Below are 22849 nucleotides of genomic sequence, written 5' to 3'. Positions count from 1 at the left end.
TACAGTCTAAAGTCATTCAAGTGCTGTAAGATATAAGACTGTATTTTACAACCAGATCATTCAGGACAGACAGAACAGAAAGCATGGTTGTTACAGCCAGACGTCCGAGCAACAGATTGGATTGGACTGGACTGGACTCTCTCTATATATATATCAGTGGAGGCTGCTGAGGGGAGGACGGCTCATAATGGCTGGAATGGAGCGGAATAAAACACATGAAAACCATGTTCTTGATACCATTCCATTCACTCCATTCCAGCCATTATTATTAGCTGTTCTCCCCTCAGCAGGCTCTACTGATATATATACAGTACCAGTCAAAGGTCTGGACATACCTACTCATTCAAGGGTTTTTCTTTATTTTGACTATTTTCTACATTGTAGAATAATAGTGAAGACATCAAAACTATGAAATAACACATATGGAATCATGTAGTAACCAAAAATGTGTTAAACAAATCAAAATATATTTGATATTCTTAAAAGTAGCCATACTTTGCATTGATGGCAGCTTTGCACACTGTTGGCATACCCTCAACCAGCATCATGAGGTAGTCACCTGGAATGCATTTCAATTAACCTCTTTGGGCTAGGGGGCAGTATTTTTACGCCTGGATGAAAAGCGTGCCCAAAGTAAACTGCCTGTTACTCAGGCCCAGAAGCTAGGATATGCAAATAATTGGATAGATTTGTATTGAAAACACTCTAAAGTTTCTAAAACTGTTACAATAATGTCTGTGAGTATAACATAACTAATATGGCAGGCAAAAACCTGAGGACAAACCATCCAGAAAAAAAAAGAATTCAGCCCACCACTGATTCCAATGTCTGTCATGTTTAATATGAAGGGAAAACATCCCAAATTGCAGTTCCTAGAGCTTCCACTAGATGTCAACAGTCTTTAGAAAGAGTTTCAGGCTTGTTTTTGGAAAAATGAGCTAGAATTTGGCTCCCATTTTCGCTGTAGTGTTTTAACGAACGTCGATGAGAGCACATACTTTGTTGTTTATCTCCGGTAAAGACAATAACAATTCTCCGTCTTAAATTTTATCGTTTATTTATCTGAGGGTACCTCAGGTTTGATTATAAACGTTGTTTGACTTGTTTGTTATTACTATTTCTATCATTTGAATTTCGCACTCCTGTTGTCGAGGTGGGTTGCTAGCGCCACATCTAGCACAAAGGGGTTTTAACAGGTGTGCCTTGTTAAAAGTTAATTTGTGGAATTTATTTCCTTCTTAAAATAATGCATTTGAGCCAATCAGTTGTGTTGTGACAAGGTAGGGGTGGTATACAGAAGATAGACCTATTTAGTAAGTCCATATTATGGCAAGAACAGGTCAAATAAGCAAAGGGAAACGACAGTCCATCAAGACATTAAAACATGGCTCTCATGAGGACTGTCACAGGAAAGGAAGACCCAGACTTACTTCTGCTGCAGAGGATAAGTTCATTAGAGGTAACTGCACCTCAGATTGCAGCCCAAATAAACACTTCACAGAGTTCAAGTAACATACACATCTCAACATCAGCTGTTCAGAGGAGACTGCGTGAATCAGGCCTTCAAGGTTGAAATGCTGCAAAGAAACCACTACTAAAGGACACCAATAAGAAGAAGAGACTTGATTGGGCCAAGAAACATGAGCAATGGACATTAGACTGGTGGAAAGCTGTCATTTGGTCTGATGAGTCCAAATTTGAGATATTTGGTTCCAACTGCAGTGTCTTTGTGAGAAGCAGAGTTGGTAATCGGATGATCTCTACATGTGTTGGTCCCACCGTGAAGCATGGAAGAGGAGGAGTGATGGTGTGGGGGTGCTTTGCTGGTGACACCGTCTGTGATTTATTTAGAATTCAAGGCACACTTAACCAACATGGCTACCACACCATTCTGCAGCAATACACCATCCCATCTGGTTTAGTGGGACTATCATTTGTTTTTTAACAGGACAATAACTCAACACACCTCCAGACTGTGAAAGGGCTATTTGATCAAGAATGACGGACTGCTGCATCAGATGACCTGGCCTCCACAAATATATTTGTTTAACACTTTGGTTACTACATGATTCCATGTAGAAAATAGTCAAAATACACTTTTGACACGTACTGTGTATATATATCTCCCTCTCTCTTTGTCTCTCACTCTCTCTCTCTCACACACACACATGTACACACATGCATTCAAGTAAAAATACACACTCACACACACACACACACACACTCAATATACTGTATGAATACTGACAGTCTGAGCCTCGACCCTGTAAGATCTATATTTTTAGTAATAATCTGTTGAGTAAAAATGTATTATTGCCAGTCATAATAATCATAAAAGCTATGAATAAAAAGCTATAAAACAGTATAAATATTCAGCCAGCTCAGATGAGAATGATAAAAGAAGTATTATAATTTTAATTCAGGTGAACACACACACATCCTAAATCTTCCCATTGACATCAACGCATGATTTACGCAAAATCCTTTCTATCCATAATGTGTAAATCCCATTCATCTCTATTTTGTCTCAAAATATAGAATAGATATGTATACAATCTTGATTTGTAATACATGTTTGAAGCTTATGAGAGAATGTTCCACAATGTGAGCATTTTGGTTTGATTTAAAACAATAAGATCTATGTGAAGTGCAGGTAGCATGAGTCCTAACAGATAACGTCCACTCATGAATCATTTAACAGTTAACGTCCCACTCATGAGTCATTTAACAATCAAGTCCCACTCATGAGTCCTTTAACAGTTAATGTCCCACTCATGAATCATTTAACAGTTAACGTCCCACTCATGAGTCATTTAACAGTTAACGTCCCACTCATGAGTCATTTAACAGTTAACGTCCCACTCATGAGTCATTTAACAGTTAACGTCCCACTCATGAGTCATTTAACAGTTAACGTCCCACTCATGAGTCATTTAACAGTTAACGTCCCACTCATGAGTCCTTTAACAGTTAACGTCCCACTCATGAGTCATTTAACAGTTAACGTCCCACTCATGAGTCATTTAACAATAAACGTCCCACTCATGAGTCCTTTAACAGTTAACGTCCCACTCATGAGTCATTTAACAGTTAACGTCCCACTCATGAGTCATTTAACAGTTAACGTCCCACTCATGAGTCATTTAACAGTTAACGTCCCACTCATGAGTCATTTAATAATAAACGTCCCACTCATGAGTCCTTTAAACGTCCCACTCATGAGTCCTTTAAACGTCCCACTCATGAGTCATTTAACAGTTAACGTCCCACTCATGAATCATTTAACAGTTAACGTCCCACTCATGAGTCATTTAACAATAAACGTCCCACTCATGAGTCATTTAACAATAAACGTCCCACTCATGAGTCATTTAACAATAAACGTCCCACTCATGAGTCATTTAACAGTTAACGTCCCACTCATGAGTCATTTAACAGTTAACGGCCCACTCATGAGTCATTTAACAATAAACGTCCCACTCATGAGTCATTTAACAATAAACGTCCCACTTATGAGTCATTTGACAATAAACGTCCCACTCATGAGTCATTTAACAATAAACGTCCCACTCATGAGTCATTTAACAATAAACGTCCCACTCATGAGTCATTTAACAGTTAACGGCCCACTCATGAGTCATTTAACAATAAACGTCCCACTCATGAGTCATTTAACAATAAACGTCCCACTCATGAGTCCTTTAAACGTCCCACTCATGAGTCATTTAACAGTTAACGTCCCACTCATGAGTCATTTAACAGTTAACGTCCCACTCATGAGTCATTTAACAGTTAACGTCCCACTCATGAGTCATTTAAACGTCCCACTCATGAGTCATTTAACAGTTAACGTCCCACTCATGAGTCATTTAACAGTTAACGTCCCACTCATGAGTCATTTAACAGTTAACGTCCCACTCATGAGTCATTTAACAATAAACGTCCCACTCATGAGTCATTTAACAGTTAACGTCCCACTCATTAATCATTTAACAGTTAACGTCCCACTCATGAGTCATTTAACAGTTAACATCCCACTCATGAGTCCTTTAAACGTCCCACTCATGAGGCATTTAACAGTTAACGTCCCACTCATGAGTCCTTTAACAGTTAACGTCTCACTCATGAGTCATTTAACAGTTAACGTCCCACTCATGAGTCCTTTAACAGTTAACGTCCCACTCATGAGTCATTTAACAGTTAACGTCCCACTCATGAGTCCTTTAAACGTCCCACTCATGAGTCATTTAACAGTTAACGTCCCACTCATGAGTCCTTTAAACGTCCCACTCATGAGTCATTTAACAGTTAACGTCCCACTCATGAGTCATTTAACAGTTAACGTCCCACTCATGAGTCATTTAACAGTTAACGTCCCACTCATGAGTCATTTAACAGTTAACGTCCAACTCATGAGTCATTTAACAGTTAACGTCCCACTCATGAGTCATTTAACAATAAACGTCCCACTCATGAGTCATTTAACAGTTAACGTCCCACTCATTAATCATTTAACAGTTAACGTCCCACTCATGAGTCATTTAACAGTTAACATCCCACTCATGAGTCATTTAACAGTTAACGTCCCACTCATGAGTCATTTAACAGTTAACGTCCCACTCATGAGTTCTTTAAACGTCCCACTCATGAGTCATTTAACAGTTAACGTCCCACTCATGATTCCTTTAACAGTTAACGTCCCACTCATGAGTCATTTAACAGTTAACGTCCCACTCATGAGTCATTTAACAGTTAACGTCCCACTCATGAGTCATTTAACAGTTAACGTCCCACTCATGAGTCCTTTAACAGTTAACGTCCCACTCATGAGTCATTTAACAGTTAACGTCCCACTCATGAGTCCTTTAAACGTCCCACTCATGAGTCATTTAACAGTTAACGTCCCACTCATGAGTCATTTAACAGTTAACGTCCCACTCATGAGTCATTTAACAGTCAACGTCCCACTCATGAGTCATTTAACAGTTAACGTCCCACTCATGAGTCATTTAACAGTTAACGTCCCACTCATGAGTCCTTTAACAGTTAACGTCCCACTCATGAGTCATTTAACAGTTAACGTCCCACTCATGAGTCATTTATCAGTTAACATCCCACTCATGAGTCATTTAACAGTTAACGTCCCACTCATGAATCATTTAACAGTTAACGTCCCACTCATGAGTCATTTAACAGTTAACGTCCCACTCATGAGTCATTTAACAGTTAACGTCCCACTCATGAGTCATTTAACAGTTAACGTCCCACTCATGAGTCATTTAACAGTTAACGTCCCACTCATGAGTCATTTAACAGTTAACGTCCCACTCATGAGTCCTTTAAACGTCCCACTCATGAGTCATTTAACAGTTAACGTCCCACTCATGAGTCATTTAACAGTTAACGTCCCACTCATGAGTCATTTAACAGTTAACGTCCCACTCATGATTCCTTTAACAGTTAACGTCCCACTCATGAGTCATTTAACAGTTAATGTCCCACTCATGAGTCATTTATCAGTTAACATCCCACTCATGAGTCATTTAACAGTTAACGTCCCACTCATGAGTCATTTAACAGTTAACGTCCCACTCATGAGTTCTTTAAACGTCCCACTCATGAGTCCTTTAACAGTTAACGTCCCACTCATGAATCATTTAACAGTTAACGTCCCACTCATGAGTCATTTAACAGTTAACGTCCCACTCATGAGTCATTTAACAGTTAACATCCCACTCATGAGTCATTTAACAGTTAACGTCCCACTCATGAGTCATTTAACAGTTAACGTCCCACTCATGAGTCATTTAACAGTTAACGTCCCACTCATGAGTCATTTAACATTTAACGTCCCACTCATGAGTCATTTAACAGTTAACGTCCCACTCATGAGTCATTTAACAGTTAACGTCCCACTCATGAGTCATTTAACAGTTAACGTCCCACTCATGAGTCCTTGTCAGATGCAACACAGCAACAGTTGGAATCACAGAATACACATATCCTGATGTAACCTGCAGAACGCTTTATAATCCACTAGATTCCGGGACATTGACATTCTTCCTTCTGCATAATGTACATTATCAACAGTTGCAGACATTACAAATGAAACCTAAACATAAACAAGTAAACATCAAGTTGACGAAGGGTCTTTCCAAATCATTCCACTCCATGCTTCTTCAGTTACCTAAATTGGTGGCGCGTGATTGGATGGTGACCCTTCTGTGCAGTGGCTCCTCAGTGCTCCGATTGGCCACCAGCTCCTGCAGCTGCAGTGCCCCTCCACCAATGAAACAAAAGGCCGGGCACACAGGGGCAGAGCAATCCACATGCCCCTCCCACAGGGTACGCAGCGAGTGGGCGTCGTAGAACGTGACCCGCCCCTTTTCGAAGTCCAGACAAACCCCCAGGCGCGGGGGCAGGGGGGCAGTAGGAGGGCCATGGTTGTTCCCATGGGTACTGTGGGTACTGTGGTGTAAGTTTGCTGCCCCCTGGGGTAAGAGGACCTTGCCCATGCCCATGGTGAGGAAGCAGAAGGGAGGGGAGGAGTCTGGGGAATCCTCAGCCCCACTGTCATGGCCACTGTCTGGGTCATAGCTGGAGAGAGGGAAGGGGTCGGGAGAGAGAGGGGAGGGGGAGAGAGAGGAGGGGGGAATGGGAAGAGAGAGGGAAGGGGTCGGGAGAGAGAGGGAGGGGGAACGGGAAGAGAGAAGGGGGATAGGGAGTGAGGAAGAGGGAGGACGGGGGAGACTGAGTTTACTTGGTTAGTTTTAGTGTCATTGGAACCACTTCTTTACTACCCCCTACCTCTACCTCCCTCTGTCCCCCTACCTCTACCTCACTCTGTCCCCCTACCTCTACCTCCCTCTGTCCCCCTACCTCTACCTCCCTCTGTCCCCCTACCTCTACCTCCCTCTGTCCCCCTACCTCTACCTCCCTCTGTCTCCCTACCTCTACCTCCCTCTGTCCCCCTACCTCTACCTCCCTCTGTCCCCCTACCTCTACCTCCCTCTGTCCCCCTACCTCTACCTCCCTCTGTCCCCCTACCTCTACCTTCCTCTGTCGTCCTACCTCTACCTCCTTCTCTCCCCCTACCTCTACCTCCCTCTGTCCCCCTACTCTACCTTCCTCTGTCCCCATACCTCTACCTCCCTCTGTCCCCCTACCTCTACCTCCCTCTGTCCCCTACCTCTACCTCCCTCCCTCTACCTCCCTCTGTCCCCCTCCCTCTACCTCCCTCTGTCCCCACCTCCCTCTCCATCCCTCCCTCTACCTCCCTCTGTCCCCCTCCCTCTCCATCCCTCCCTCTGTCCCCCTCTGTCCCCCTCCCTCTCCATCCCTCCCTCTACCTCCCTCTGTCCCCCTCCCTCTCCATCCCTCCCTCTGTCCCCCTCTGTCCCCCTCCCCTCTCCATCCCTCCCTCTACCTCCCTCTGTCCCCACCTCCCTCTCCATCCCTCCATCACTCCCTCTACCTCCCTCTCCATCCCTCCCTCTACCTCCCTCCCTCCTCTCTCACCGGGGGCTGGCCATGTCCTGGGGAAGGTGGAACCACTCCTGGAGCTTGGCCTCCTGTCCAACTCCCACCTGAGGAACGCAGAGAGAAAAATGACAAATTAGATTGAGTAAGTTACACACACCCACGCACGCACATACACACACACACACACACACACACACACACACACACACACACACACACACACACACACACACACACACACACACACAAAATCTCTATTTCTCACCTTGACCAGGTAGGAGCCGGGCTCCACCGAGCATGCCCAGTAGTGCCTTCCCTGTGTGATGGCCAGGTCGCCTATGAGGAGGTCAGAGGTCAGGTGACAGGAAGTGAGGGAGCGGTCAGCGGCCTGCAGAAGAGAGAGGCCGGGCACGCTGCGGGCATACGTCTGTCCTTTACCCAGAGCCAGTCGGTCAGCATGCAAACCCCAGCGAGAGTCCAGAGAGAAACACAACACTGACGGAGGAGGGAGAGGGGGAGGAGGGGGAGAGGAGGAGGAGAGGGAGAGGGAGAGGGGGAGGAGGAGGGAGGGGGAGAGGGAGGAGAGGGAGAGGGGGAGAGCGAAAGGGGGAGGAGGAGGAGGAGGGGGAGGGGAGGAGGGAGGGAGAGGGAGAGGGGGAGGGAGGAGGAGGAGGGGAGGAGGAGGAGGAGGAGGAGGGGGAGGAGGAGGAGAAGGAGAGGGGGAGGAGAGGGAGAGGGAGAGGAGGAGGAGAGGGAGAGGGGGAGGAAAAGGAGGGACAGTGAGAGGAGGAGGAGGGAGAAGTGGATGTAGAGGAGAGGTAGGGGAAGAGGAAGAGGAGGGAGAGAGGGGGAGGAGGAGTGGAGGAGGAGGAGTGGGGGAGGAAGGAGGGAGAAGGAGAGGAGGAGAGGAAGAGGAGAGGGGGAGGAAGAGGAGGGACAGTGAGAGGAGGAGGAGGGAGAAGAGGATGTAGAGGAGAAGTAGGGGAAGAGGAAGAGGAGGGAGAGGGGGAAGAAGGGGAAGGGTTTGATATAGCATCAGGGAGAGGAGCAGAGGTGCAACCTGCTTACATCTACAGGAAACTGATGTATTCTGGAGGAATAAATACACCCCAGGAAAGAGAGGGAACGAGGAGAGCAGGAAATAAGAGAGAGAGAGAGTTCTAAAGAGGGAGAGAAACCGAGACCAATACAGGTACGACTGCTGATCACCGATCAGGTTTTGAGAAATTAATAAACTAGTCTCCTTTAGTAAGCCACATGTACACTTAATAACACAGGAGACTGGGGGAGTGTTTATACAGTATGGACAGTGTGAGGACAGAGAGGGAGAAATGTTAATAAAGAGAGAGAGAGAGAGGTAGGAGAAGGACAGAGGGAGAGATGTTGATAAAGACAGAGAGAGAGAGAGGTAGGAGAAGGACAGAGGGAGAGATGTTGATAAAGAGAGAGAGAGAGAGAGAGGTAGGAGAAGGACTGAGGGAGAAATGTTGATAAAGAGAGAGAGAGAGAGAGAGAGAGGTAGGAGAGGGACAGAGGGAGAGATGTTGATAAAGAGAGAGAGAGAGAGAGAGAGAGAGAGGGGTGGGAGAAGGACAGAGGGAGAGATGTTGATAAAGAGAGAGAGAGAGAGAGAGAGAGAGAGAGAGAGAGGTAGGAGAAGGACTGAGGGAGAGATGTTGATAAAGAGAGAGAGAGAGAGAGAGAGAGGTAGGAGAAGGACAGAGGGAGAGATGTTGATAAAGAGAGAGAGAGAGAGAGAGGGGTGGGAGAAGGACAGAGGGAGAGATGTTGATAAAGAGAGAGAGAGAGGTAGGAGAAGGACAGAGAGGGAGAGATGTCGATAAACAGAAAGTGAGGTAGGAGAAGGACAGAGAGGGAGAGATGTCGATAAAGAGAGAGAGAGAGGTAGGAGAAGGACAGAGTGAGAGATGTTGATAAAGAGAGAGAGAGAGGTAGGAGAAGGACAGAGAGGGAGAGATGTCGATAAAGAGAGAGAGAGAGGTAGGAGAAGGACAGAGTGAGAGATGTCGATAAAGAGAGAGAGAGGTAGGCGAAGGACAGAGAGGGAGAGATGTCGATAAAGAGAGAGAGAGAGAGGTAGGAGAAGGACAGAGTGAGAGATGTTGATAAAGAGAGAGAGAGAGGTAGGAGAAGGACAGAGAGGGAGAGATGTCGATAAAGAGAGAGAGAGGTAGGAGAAGGACAGAGTGAGAGATGTCGATAAAGAGAGAGAGAGGTAGGAGAAGAACAGAGAGGGAGAGATGTCGATAAAGAGAGAGAGAGAGGTAGGAGAAGGACAGAGTGAGAGATGTCGATAAAGAGAGAGAGAGGTAGGAGAAGGACAGAGAAGGAGAGATGTCGATAAAGAGAGAGAGAGAGGTAGGAGAAGGACAGAGAGGGAGAGATGTCAATAAAGAGAGAGAGAGAGAGGTAGGAGAAGGACAGAGAGGGAGAGATGTCGATAAAGAGAGAGAGAGAGAGAGGTAGGAGAAGGACAGAGTGAGAGATGTTGATAAAGACAGAGAGAGAGAGGTAGGAGAAGGACAGAGGGAGAGATGTTGATAAAGAGAGAGAGAGAGAGAGAGAGAGAGGTAGGAGAAGGACAGAGTGAAAGATGTTGATAACGAGAGAGAGAGAGGTAGGAGAAGGACAGAGAGGGAGAGATGTCGATAAAGAGAGAGAGAGAGGTAGGAGAAGGACAGAGTGAGAGATGTTGATAAAGACAGAGAGAGAGAAAGGTAGGAAAAGGACAGAGGGAGAGATGTTGATAAAGAGAGAGAGAGAGAGAGAGAGAGAGAGAGAGGTAGGAGAAGGACAGAGGGAGAGATGTTGATAAAAGAGAGAGAGAGAGGTAGGAGAAGGACAGAGGGAGAGATGTTGATAAAGAGAGAGAGAGAGAGAGAGAGAGAGAGAGAGAGAGAGAGAGAGGTGGGAGAAGGACAGAGGGAGAGATGTTGATAAAGAGAGAGAGAGAGAGAGGGGTGGGAGAAGGACAGAGGGACAGATGTTGATAAAGAGAGAGAGAGAGGTAGGAGAAGGACAGAGAGGGAGAGATGTCGATAAAGAGAAAGTGAGGTAGGAGAAGGACAGAGAGGGAGAGATGTCGATAAAGGGAGAGAGAGAGAGGTAGGAGAAGGACAGAGTGAGAGATGTTGATAAAGAGAGAGAGAGAGGTAGGAGAAGGACAGAGAGGGAGAGATGTCGATAAAGAGAGAGAGAGAGAGGTAGGAGAAGGACAGAGTGAGAGATGTCGATAAAGAGAGAGAGAGGTAGGCGAAGGACAGAGAGGGAGAGATGTCGATAAAGAGAGAGAGAGAGGTAGGAGAAGGACAGAGTGAGAGATGTTGATAAAGAGAGAGAGGGGTAGGAGAAGGACAGAGAGGGAGAGATGTCGATAAAGAGAGAGAGAGGTAGGAGAAGGACAGAGTGAGAGATGTTGATAAAGAGAGAGAGGTATGAGAAGGACAGAGAAGGAGAGATGTCGATAAAGAGAGAGAGAGAGGTAGGAGAAGGACAGAGAGGGAGAGATGTCGATAAAGAGAGAGAGAGAGAGGTAGGAGAAGGACAGAGTGAGAGATGTCGATAAAGAGAGAGAGAGGTAGGAGAAGGACAGAGAGGGAGAGATGCCAATAAAGAGAGAGAGAGAGAGAGGTAGGAGAAGGACAGAGAGGGAGAGATGTCGATAAAGAGAGAGAGAGAGGTAGGAGAAAGACAGAGAGGGAGAGATGTCGATAAAGAGAGAGAGAGGTAGGAGAAGGACAGAGAGGGAGAGATGTCGATAAAGAGAGAGAGCGGTAAGAGAAGGACAGAGAGAGAGATGTCGATAAAGAGAGAAAGAGGTAGGAGAAGGACAGAGAGGGAGAGATGTCGATAAAGAGAGATTGAGGTAGGAGAAGGACAGAGAGGGAGAGATGCCGATAAAGAGAGAGAGAGGTAGGAGAAGGACAGAGAGGGAGAGATGTCGATAAAGAGAGAGAGAGAGGTAGGAGAAGGACAGAGAAGGAGAGATGCCGATAAAGAGAGAGAGAGAGGCAGGAGAAGGACAGAGAGGGAGAGATGTCGATAAAGAGAGAGAGAGGTAGGAGAAGGACAGAGAGGGAGAGATGTCGATAAAGAGAGAGAGAGAGAGGTAGGAGAAGGACAGAGGGAGAGATGTCGATAAAGAGAGAGAGCGGTAGGAGAAGGACAGAGAGAGAGATGTCGATAAAGAGAGAAAGAGGTAGGAGAAGGACAGAGAGGGAGAGATGTCGATAAAGAGAGATTGAGGTAGGAGAAGGACAGAGAGGGAGAGATGCCGATAAAGAGAGAGAGAGGTAGGAGAGGGACAGAGAGGGAGAGATGCCAATAAAGAGAGAGAGAGGCAGGAGAAGGACAAAGAGGGAGAGATGTCGATAAAGAGAGAGAGAGGTAGGAGAAGGACAGAGAGGGAGAGATGCCGATAAAGAGAGAGAGAGAGGTAGGAGAAGGACAGAGAGGGAGAGATGCCGATAAAGAGAGAGAGAGAGGTAGGAGAAGGACAGAGAGGGAGATGTCGATAAAGAGAGAGAGAGGTAGGAGAAGGACAGAGAGGGAGATGTCGATAAAGAGAGAGAGAGAGGCAGGAGAAGGACAGAGAGGGAGAGATGTCAATAAAGAGAGAGAGAGGTAGGAGAAAGACAGAGTGAGAGATGTCGATAAAGAGAGAGAGAGAGGCAGGAGAAGGACAGAGAGGGAGAGATGTCGATAAAGAGAGAGAGGTAGGAGAAGGACAGAGAGGGAGAGATGCCGATAAAGAGAGAGAGAGAGGTAGGAGAAGGACAGAGAGGGAGATGTCGATAAAGAGAGAGAGAGAGGCAGGAGAAGGACAGAGAGGGAGAGATGTCAATAAAGAGAGAGAGAGGTAGGAGAAGGACAGAGTGAGAGATGTCGATAAAGAGAGAGAGAGAGAGGCAGGAGAAGGACAGAGAGGGAGAGATGTCGATAAAGAGAGAGAGGTAGGAGAAGGACAGAGAGGGAGAGATGCCGATAAAGAGAGAGAGAGGTAGGAGAAGGACAGAGAGGGAGATGTCGATAAAGAGAGAGAGAGAGGCAGGAGAAGGACAGAGAGGGAGAGATGTCAATAAAGAGAGAGAGAGGTAGGAGAAGGACAGAGTGAGAGATGTCGATAAAGAGAGAGAGAGAGAGGCAGGAGAAGGACAGAGAGGGAGAGATGTCGATAAAGAGAGAGAGAGGTAGGAGGAGAGAGAGGGAGAGATACCGATAAAGAGAGAGAGAGGTAGGAGAAGGACAGAGAGGGAGAGATGTTGATAAAGAGAGAGAGGGGTAGGAGAAGGACAGAGAGGGAGAGATGTCGATAAAGAGAGAGAGGTAGGAGAAGGACAGAGAGGGAGAGATGTTGATAAAGAGAGAGGGGTAGGAGAAGGACAGAGAGGGAGAGATGTCGATAAAGAGAGAGAGAGAGGTAGGAGAAGGACAGAGAGGGAGAGATGTCGATAAAGAGAGAGAGAGAGAGGTAGGAGAAGGACAGAGAGGGAGATGTCGATAAAGAGAGAGAGAGAGAGAGAGAGAGAGGTAGGAGGAGAGAGAGGGAGAGATACCGATAAAGAGAGAGAGAGGTAGGAGAAGGACAGAGAGGGAGAGATGTCGATAAAGAGAGAGAGAGAGGTAGGAGAAGGACAGAGAGGGAGAGATGTCGATAAAGAGAGAGAGAGAGGTAGGAGAAGGACAGAGAGGGAGAGATGTCGATAAAGAGAGAGAGAGGTAGGAGAAGGACAGAGAGGGAGAGATGTCGATAAAGAGAGAGAGGGAGAGGTAGGAGAAGGACAGAGAGAGAGATGTCGATAAAGAGAGAGAGAGGTAGGAGAAGGACAGAGAGGGAGAGATGTCTACAAAGAGAGAGAGAGGTAGGAGAAGGACAGAGAGTGAGAGATGTCGATAAAGAGAGAGAGAGGTAGGAGAAGGACAGAGAGGGAGAGATGTCGATAAAGAGAGAGAGGGAGATGTCGATAAAGAGAGAGAGAGAGAGGTAGTAGAAGGATAGAGAGGTAGAGTTGTCGATAAAGAGAGAGAGAGGTAGGAGAAGGACAGAGAGCGAGAGATGTCGATAGAGAGAGAGAGGTAAGAGAAGGACAGAGAGAGATGTCGATAAAGAGAGAGAGGGAGATGTCGATAAAGAGAGAGAGAGAGAGATGTCGATAAAGAGAGAGAGAGAGGTAGGAGAAGGACAGAGAGGGAGAGATGTCGATAAAGAGAGAGAGGGAGATGTCGATAAAGAGAGAGAGAGAGGTAGTAGAAGGATAGAGAGGTAGAGTTGTCGATAAAGAGAGAGAGAGGTAGGAGAAGGACAGAGAGCGAGAGATGTCGATAGAGAGAGAGAGGTAAGAGAAGGACAGAGAGAGATGTCGATAAAGAGAGAGAGAGAGGGGTAGGAGAAGGACAGAGCGGGAGAGATGTCGATAAAGACAGAGAGAGAGGTAGGAGAAGGACAGAGAGAGAGATGTCGATAAAGAGAGAGAGAGGTAGGAGAAGGACAGAGAGGGAGAGATGTCGATAAATAGAGAGAGAGAGAGAGAGAGAGAGAGAGAGAGAGGTAGGAGAAAGAGAGAGAGAGGTAGGAGAAGGACAGAGAGTGGGATGGTTCATTCATTCTGAGATGAATCAAGTACAGAGGGTTAGCAAGGTGAAAGAGAGGAAGGAGAGATATGGAGATAAAGGGATGGAGGGATGGAGAGAGGATGGAGGGATGGAGAGAGGATGGGGATGGAGAGAGGATGGGGGATGGAGAGAGCATGGGGGATGGAGAGAGGATGGGGGATGGAGAGAGGATGGAGGGATGGAGAGGATGGAGGATGGAGAGAGGATAGAGGTGATGGAGAGAGGATGGGGGATGGAGAGAGGATGGAGGGATGGAGAGAGGATGGAGAGAGGATGGAGGGATGGAGAGAGGATGGAGGGATGGAGAGAGGGCCGGCGGGTGGAGCTGGGTTACAGAACAGAGGGAGTGGGTTATGCAGAGAGAAGATGAGGGAATTGAGAAGGTGAAGGGATAGATTGGGACAAAAGAGGTATTGACTTTTTAAACAATTCCCCAACAATAATTGTATCATGAATTGCGTACATATGTGTCTGTGTGTATGTCTCACCTGGTGCGGGTGGTGTGTGCAGGTAAACCTCTTCGCTGTACTCTCCAAACCCCGCCTTATTGCTTCCTTTCACCCTTAACACGTACACACTGTCCATCTCCAGCCTGTCAATCACAGCACTAGTCCCGCCCACCTCCTCCAGGCGTTGCCACACCAGTGGAGCATTGGGACTCCTGACCTCTCCTCCCCAGCCTGCCTCGGTCAATCCCATTCGCCGCTGGAACTCCACGGAGAAGTGCCAGGCAGGGGCGGAGTCCTGTGGGAGTCGCCAGCACAGGAACAGCTGGTCATAGGCCAGCGTGCGCTGAGTGTCAATCACAGGAGCCAATGGGGCTGTAGCAGGGGCGGGGCAGAGAAGAAAAGGGAGTTATATTGGTGGATGGGATGAGTTAGCTTTCAGATCTAACCTCTTACACAGACGGACCTCTTATGTATCCCATGCTGCTGATGAGTTTCACTTCTCTGGAGGCGTCCATGTGGAAGTGTCTGAAGGAGGGATCAGCCGAGAGAGAGAAACACTGCAGATTCTCTATGGCTTTCACCAGCCTGGAGAGAGAAAGAGAGAGTCAGAGACAGAGAGAAAGAGAGAGAGTCAGAGACAGAGAGAAAGAGAGAGAGTCAGAGACAGAGAGAAAGAGAGAGAGTCAGAGACAGAGAGACAGAGAGAAAGAGAGAGAGTCAGAGACAGAGAGAAATAGAGAGAGTCAGAGACAGAGAGAAAGAGAGAGAGTCAGAGACAGAGAGAAAGAGAGAGAGTCAGAGACAGAGAGAAAGAGAGAGAGTCAGAGACAGAGAGAACGAGAGAGAGTCAGAGACAGAGAGAAAGAGAGAGAGTCGGAGACAGAGAGAAAGAGAGAGTCAGAGACAGAGAGAAAGAGAGAGAGTCAGAGACAGAGAGAAAGAGAGAGAGTCAGAGACAGAGAGAAAGAGAAAGAGTCAGAGACAGAGAGAAAGAGAGAGAGTCAGAGAGAGAGAAAGAGAGAGAGTCAGAGAGAAAGAGAGAGAGTCAGAGACAGAGAAAAAGAGAGAGAGTCAGAGACAGAGAGAAAGAGAAAGAGTCAGAGACAGAGAGAAAGAGAGAGAGTCAGAGACAGAGAGAAAGAGAAAGAGTCAGAGACAGAGAGAAAGAGAAAGAGTCAGAGACAGAGAGAAAGAGAGAGAGTCAGAGACAGAGAGAAAGAGAGAGAGTCAGAGAGAAAGAGAGAGAGTCAGAGACAGAGAGAAAGAGAGAGAAAGAGAGAGAGTCAGAGACAGAGAAAAAGGGAGAGAGTCAGAGACAGAGAAAAAGGGAGAGAAAGAGCGAGAGAGAAAATAGAAACGGGGAGAGAGAAAATATAGAGGGGGGCGTGGCTGGTAAGTGTTAAGCGTTGATATTGCACCTGTTATTTACTCACGGTGTGTGTGTGCGTGCGCATGTGTGTCTTGCATCTACCACCCGTACCTGTTGTGGGTGATTCGTGCGGCCTGTACGAAGCAGGGTTGGTCGGTCTCTTTGAGCAGCTCCTGTGTGTAGGCCATTAAACCGCCGTGCTCCTGCAGACCCCTCCTCTCAGACACCTGGGCCGACAGGGCCTCCCCCCTCCTCAGCCGGGCCCCCTCCAGGGCCAGGGTCAACGCTCCCTGTCGCTCCACTAGAGACGCCCCCAGCTCCCTCACAGACTGGGACAACTGCTCCCTCGCCAACGCACTGTTCAACTAGAGAGGGAGTTGAGAGGGGGTTTAAGGGGATGTGGTAGAGGGAGAGAGAGGGGGGGAATGGAGAGGGTAGAGGGAGAGAGAGAGGGGGGGAGAAGGGAGAGGGTAGAGTGAGAGTGAGAGGGAGAGAGTGTGGGGAGAGGAGAAGAAGGGAGGGGGTAGAGGGAGAGAGAGAGAGGGGGGAAGAAGGGAGAGGGTAGAGGGAGAGTGAGAGGGAGAGAGTTTGGGGGAGGGGAGAAGAAGGGAGGGGGTAGAGGGAGAGAGAGAGGGGGGGGAAGAAGGGAGAGGGTAGAGGGAGAGTGAGAGGGAGAGAGTGTGGGGGAGGGGAGAAGAAGGGAGGGAGTAGAGGGAGGGAAAGAAGAGCATGAAGGTTATACTGTGATGGAGAGAAAGAGGCAATCGAAGGATAGAGGGAAGAAATTAGTGGATTGGACAAAAGAGAGACAGAAAGGATGGAGAGAGAGTTTACCTCCAAGTGTGTGATGGCACTCTCCAGCTGAGTTATCTGAGCCTTTACTGTGTCCTGATTGGCCAGAATGTAGTTGATCTCCTTGGTGATTTTGTCCTCAGGTGTTAAGAGAGACAGATGACAATATCAGCAAGCAAACATGTAGTTTCATGGTTTAACAGGCAGGCAGGCAGGCAGGCAGGGAAGGGAAAGATAGAGGGAAGAAAGGCAGACAGACAGACAGACAGACAGACAGACAGACAGACAGACAGACAGACAGACAGACAGACAGACAGACAGACAGACAGACAGACACCTTTAGTGCCTGGCAGGCCTGTGCGATGGGCGCCACCTTGTGGCCGTGGTGGACTCTGTGGAGCTTACAGAGAGGACACAGCAGCCTCTGGCAGGAGCGACAGTACCACAACAACCTCTCCTGCTCATGCTCCAGACACGTTAGGACCTAATAGGGGAGAAGGGGGAGAGGAGAGAAGGAGGAGAGAGGAGAGGGCAGGAGGGGAGAGGAGAGAGGGGGGAGGAGAGGAGGAAAGAAGAGAGATCAAGGGGGAGAGGAGAGAAGGAGGAGAGGAGAGGGCAGGAGGGGAGAGGAGAGAGGGGGGAGGAGAGGAGGAAAGAAGAGAGATCAAGGGGGAGGGGGGAGAAGGAGGAGAGGAGGGGAGAGGAAGAAGATATAAACAGGAGGAGGAAGAAAAGGAGGTCACCAGCCAAACTCACAGAGAGTCACTGTGGAGGAAACACATGAAGGAGAGAGGTACTGTAGAGGAAACAGGTGAAGGACAGAGAGAGGTACAGTAGAGGAAACAGGTGAAGGACAGAGAGAGGTACAGTAGAGGAAACAGGTGAAGGACAGAGAGAGGTACAGTAGAGGAAACAGGTGAAGGAGAAAGAGAGGTACAGTAGAGGAAACAGGTGAAGGAGAAAGAGAGGTACAGTAGAGGAAACAGGTGAAGGAGAAAGAGAGGTACAGTAGAGGAAACAGGTGAAGGAGAAAGAGAGGTACAGTAGAGGAAACAGGTGAAGGAGAAAGAGAGGTACAGTAGAGGAAACAGGTGAAGGAGAAAGAGAGGTACAGTAGAGGAAACAGGTGAAGGACAGAGAGAGGTACTGTAGAGGAAACAGGTGAAAGAGAGAGAGAGGGGGACTGTAGAGGAAACAGGTGAAAGAGAAAGAGAGAGGGACTGTAGGGGAAACAGGTGAAAGAGAGAGAGAGGGACTGTAGGGGAAACAGGAGAAGGAGAGAGAGAGAGAGGGACTGTAGAGGAAACAGGTGAAGGAGAGAGAGAGAGGGACTGTAGGGGAAACAGGTGAAGGAGAGAGAGAGAGACTGTAGAGGAAACAGGTGAAGGAGAGAGAGAGAGGGACTGTAGGGGAAACAGGTGAAAGAGAGAGAGAGGGACTGTAGGGGAAACAGGAGAAGGAGAGAGAGAGAGAGGGACTGTAGAGGAAACAGGTGAAGGAGAGAGAGAGAGGGACTGTAGGGGAAACAGGTGAAGGAGAGAGAGATGGACTGTAGGGGAAACAGGTGAAGGAGAGAGAGAGAGGGGGACTGTAGGGGAAACATGTGAAGGAGAGAGAGAGAGAGATTGTAGGGGAAACAGGTGAAGGAGAGAGAGAGGGGGGGACTATAGAGGAAACAGGTGAAGGAGAGAGAGAGGGACTGTGGAGGAAACAGGTGAAGGAGAGAGAGAGGGGGACTGTAGAGGAAACAGGTGAAGGAGAGAGTGAGGGACTGTGGAGGAAACAGGTGAAGGAGAGAGAGAGAGAGAGAGAGAGAGAGAGAGGGGGGGGGACTGTAGAGGAAACAGGTGAAGGAGAGAGAGAGAGGGACTGTAAAGGTCACAGGTGAAGGAGAGAGAGAGGGACTGTAGGGGAAACAGGTGAAGGAGAGAGAGAGAGGGACTGTAAAGGTCACAGGTGAAGGAGAGAGAGAGAGGGATTGTAGGGGAAACAGGTGAAGGAGAGAGAGAGAGGGGGGGACTATAGAGGAAACAGGTGAAGGAGAGAGAGGGACTGTGGAGGAAACAGGTGAAGGAGAGAGAGAGGGGGACTGTAGAGGAAACAGGTGAAGGAGAGAGTGAGGGACTGTGGAGGAAACAGGTGAAGGAGAGAGAGAGAGAGTGGGACTGTAAAGGAAACAGGTGAAGGAGAGAGAGAGGGGGACTGTAAAGGTCACAGGTGAAGGAGAGAGAGAGGGACTGTAGGGGAAACAGGTGAAGAGAGAGAGAGAGAGGGGGACTGTAGAGGAAACAGGTGAAGGGGAGAGAGAGAGGGATTGTAGGGGAAACAGGTGAAGGAGAGAGAGAGAGAGAGAGAGGGGGACTATAGAGGAAACAGGTGAAGGAGAGAGAGAGAGGGACTGTGGAGGAAACAGGTGAAGGAGAGAGAGAGGGGGACTGTAGAGGAAACAGGTGAAGGAGAGAGTGAAGGACTGTGGAGGAAACAGGTGAAGGAGAGAGAGAGAGAGGGGGACTGTAGAGGAAACAGGTGAAGGAGAGAGAGAGAGGGACTGTACGGTCACAGGTGAAGGAGAGAGAGAGAGGGACTGTAGGGGAAACAGGTGAAGGAGAGAGAGAGAGGGACTGTAAAGGTCACATGTGAAGGAGAGAGAGAGAGGGACTGTAGAGGAAACAGGTGAAGGAGAGAGAGAGAGGGGGACTGTAGAGGAAACAGGTGAAGGGGAGAGAGGGGGACTATAGAGGAAAGAGGTGAAGGAGAAAGAGAGAGAGGGACTGTGGAGGAAACAGGTGAAGGAGAGAGAGAGGGGGACTATAGAGGAAACAGGTGAAGGAGAGAGAGAGGGGGACTGTAGAGGAAACAGGTGAAGGAGAGAGAGAGAGGGACTGTGGAGGAAACAGGTGAAGGAGAGAGAGAGAGAGAGGGCGACTGTAGAGGAAACAGGTGAAGAAGAGAGAGAGAGAGAGGGCGACTGTAGAGGAAACAGGTGAAGAAGAGAGAGAGAGGGACTGTGGAGGAAACAGGTGAAGGAGAGAGAGAGGGGGACTATAGAGGAAACAGGTGAAGGAGAGAGAGAGGGGGACTGTAGAGGAAACAGGTGAAGGAGAGAGAGAGAGGGACTGTGGAGGAAACAGGTGAAGGAGAGAGAGAGGGGGACTATAGAGGAAACAGGTGAAGGAGAGAGAGAGGGGGACTGTAGAGGAAACAGGTGAAGGAGAGAGAGAGAGGGACTGTGGAGAAAACAGGTGAAGGAGAGAGAGAGGGGGACTATAGAGGAAACAGGTGAAGGAGAGAGAGAGGGGGACTGTAGAGGAAACAGGTGAAGGAGAGAGAGAGAGGGACTGTGGAGGAAACAGGTGAAGGAGAGAGAGAGGGGGACTATAGAGGAAACAGGTGAAGGAGAGAGAGAAGGGGACTGTAGAGGAAACAGGTGAAGGAGAGAGAGAGAGGGACTGTGGAGGAAACAGGTGAAGGAGAGAGAGAGGGGGACTATAGAGGAAACAGGTGAAGGAGAGAGAGAGGGGGACTGTAGAGGAAACAGGTGAAGGAGAGAGAGAGAGGGACTGTGGAGGAAACAGGTGAAGGAGAGAGAGAGAGAGACTGTGGAGGAAACAGGTGAAGGAGAGAGAGAGAGAGAGGGCGACTGTAGAGGAAACAGGTGAAGAAGAGAGAGAGAGGGACTGTGGAGGAAACAGGTGAAGGAGAGAGAGGGGGGACTATAGAGGAAACAGGTGAAGGAGAGAGAGAGGGGGACTGTAGAGGAAACAGGTGAAGGAGAGAGAGAGAGGGACTGTGGAGGAAACAGGTGAAGGAGAGAGAGAGGGGGACTATAGAGGAAACAGGTGAAGGAGAGAGAGAGGGGGACTGTAGAGGAAACAGGTGAAGGAGAGAGAGAGGGGGACTGTAGAGGAAACAGGTTAAGGAGAGAGAGAGGGGGACTGTAGAGGAAACAGGTGAAGGAGAGAGAGAGGGGGACTGTAGAGGAAACAGGTGAAGGAGAGAGAGAGGGGGCTGTAGAGGAAACAGGTGAAGGAGAGAGAGAGGGGGACTGTAGAGGAAACAGGTGAAGGAGCGAGAGAGAGAGACTGTAGGGGAAACAGGTGAAGGAGAAAGAGAGGGGGACTGTAGAGGAAACAGGTGAAGGAGAGAGAGAGGGGGACTGTAGGGGAAACAGGTGAAGGAGAGAGAGAGAGAGACTGTAGAGGAAACAGGTGAAGGAGAGAGAGAGAGGGACTGTGGAGGAAACAGGTGAAGGAGAGAGAGAGAGAGACTGTAGAGGAAACAGGTGAAGGAGAGAGAGAGGGGGACTGTAGAGGAAACAGGTGAAGGAGAGAGAGAGGGGGACTGTAGAGGAAACAGGTGAAGGAGAGAGAGTAGGGGCTGTAGAGGAAACAGGTAAAGAAGTTATAGAGATATGGATACAGAGAAGAGGGAAAAACAATGTCATGAACATAATTAACTCCAACATACACCCCCCAAATACTATGTAAACACACACACACACACATACCTTGGGTCTGAAGTTGTTGGTGGGCAGTATGTGTTCGTGCTGGGAACGGAGCGTACCCCAGGGGTGGTAGAGCTTGAAACACTCGTTGCAGAAGTTGGACCTGCAGTCAGCACAGCCCTTAGTGGCCTCCAAGGACTGAGGAGCCTTACAGAAGCCACACATTATAGCCACGCTGCCCAGGCTCACTGTGTGTCTGTACCTGGAGCCAGACAGGGGAGGGAGAGAAACAGTGGAGAGGGTGGGGGTTGATACAAGAAGAGGAGAGTGAGAACACAGAGCAACATTAAACCATAATGATGTCACTGGCCAAGATCACTGTAGAGAGAGAGAGGGGGGGGTGAGACTGGATGTGGGTTAGATACAAGTTAGGAAGGTGGGATGAGAGGTGAGAAGGAGGGGGGGGATGAGAGGTGAGAAGGAGAGGGGGATGAGAGGTGAGAAGGAGAGGGGGTGAGAGGTGAGAAGGAGAGGGGGATGAGAGGTGAGAAGGAGAGGGGGATGAGAGGTGAGAAGGAGAGGGGGATGAGAGGTGAGAAGGAGAGGGGGATGAGAGGTGAGAAGGAGAGGGGGATGAGAGGTGAGAAGGAGAGGGGGATGAGAGGTGAGAAGGAGAGGGGGATGAGAGGTGAGAAGGAGAGGGGGATGAGAGGTGAGAAGGAGAGGGGGTGAGAGGTGAGAAGGAGAGGGGGATGAGAGGTGAGAAGGAGAGGGGGATGAGAGGTGAGAAGGAGAGGGGGGAGAGAGGTGAGAAGGAGAGGGGGATGAGAGGTGAGAAGGAGAGGGGGGATGAGAGGTGAGAAGGAGAGGGGGGATGAGAGGTGAGAAGGAGAGGGGGATGAGAGGTGAGAAGGAGAGGGGGTATGAGAGGTGAGGAGAGGGGGATGAGAGGTGAGAAGGAGAGGGGGATGAGAGGTGAGGAGAGGGGGATGAGAGGTGAGAAGGAGAGGGGGATGAGAGGTGAGAAGGAGAGGGGGATGAGAGGTGAGAAGGAGAGGGGGGATGAGAGGTGAGAAGGAGAGGGGGATGAGAGGTGAGAAGGAGAGGGGGATGAGAGGTGAGAATGAGAGGGGGTGAGAGGTGAGAAGGAGAGAGGGGGATGAGAGGTGAGAAGGAGAGGGGGATGAGAGGTGAGAAGGAGAGGGGGGTGAGAGGTGAGAAGGAGAGGGGGGATGAGAGGTGAGAAGGAGAGGGGGATGAGAGGTGAGAAGGAGAGGGGGATGAGAGGTGAGAAGGAGGGGGATGAGAGGTGAGAAGGAGAGGGGGTGAGAGGTAAGAAGGAGAGGGGGATGAGAGGTGAGAAGGAGAGGGGGATGAGAGGTGAGAAGGAGAGGGGGATGAGAGGTGAGAAGGAGAGGGGGATGAGAGGTGAGAAGGAGAGGGGGATGAGAGGTGAGAAGGAGAGGGGGATGAGAGGTGAGAAGGAGAGGGGGATGAGAGGTAAGAAGGAGAGGGGGATGAGAGGTGAGAAGGAGAGGGGGATGAGAGGTGAGAAGGAGAGGGGGATGAGAGGTGAGAAGGAGAGGGGGATGAGAGGTGAGAAGGAGAGGGGGATGAAAGGTGAGAAGGAGAGGGGGATGAGAGGTGAGAAGGAGAGGGGGGATGAAAGGTGAGGAGAGG

At 48.9% G+C, this 22849-nt stretch overlaps 1 protein-coding gene across 1 annotated transcript in view; it reads right to left on the bottom strand.

The window, feature by feature from the left end:
* Positions 1–2388: 2388 nt before the first annotated feature.
* The window catches only part of LOC135520723 (tripartite motif-containing protein 46-like), a 30302-nt gene continuing 9841 nt past the window's right edge, over positions 2389–22849 (bottom strand). Inside the window, exons 4-12 of the mRNA XM_064946485.1 lie at positions 21233–21431; positions 17063–17209; positions 16768–16863; positions 16045–16298; positions 15028–15149; positions 14604–14936; positions 7748–7977; positions 7519–7586; positions 2389–6597 (exon numbers count right to left, since the gene is read on the bottom strand). Coding sequence (XP_064802557.1) covers positions 6180–6597; positions 7519–7586; positions 7748–7977; positions 14604–14936; positions 15028–15149; positions 16045–16298; positions 16768–16863; positions 17063–17209; positions 21233–21431 — 1867 coding nt within the window. The 3' untranslated portion in view covers positions 2389–6179. The remainder of the gene's footprint in view (positions 6598–7518; positions 7587–7747; positions 7978–14603; positions 14937–15027; positions 15150–16044; positions 16299–16767; positions 16864–17062; positions 17210–21232; positions 21432–22849) is intronic.

This window comes from Oncorhynchus masou, chromosome 29 (assembly GCF_036934945.1).
Source record: "Oncorhynchus masou masou isolate Uvic2021 chromosome 29, UVic_Omas_1.1, whole genome shotgun sequence".
Taxonomy (NCBI): domain Eukaryota; kingdom Metazoa; phylum Chordata; class Actinopteri; order Salmoniformes; family Salmonidae; genus Oncorhynchus; species Oncorhynchus masou.
This window is presented reverse-complemented; position numbering and strand designations above follow the sequence as displayed.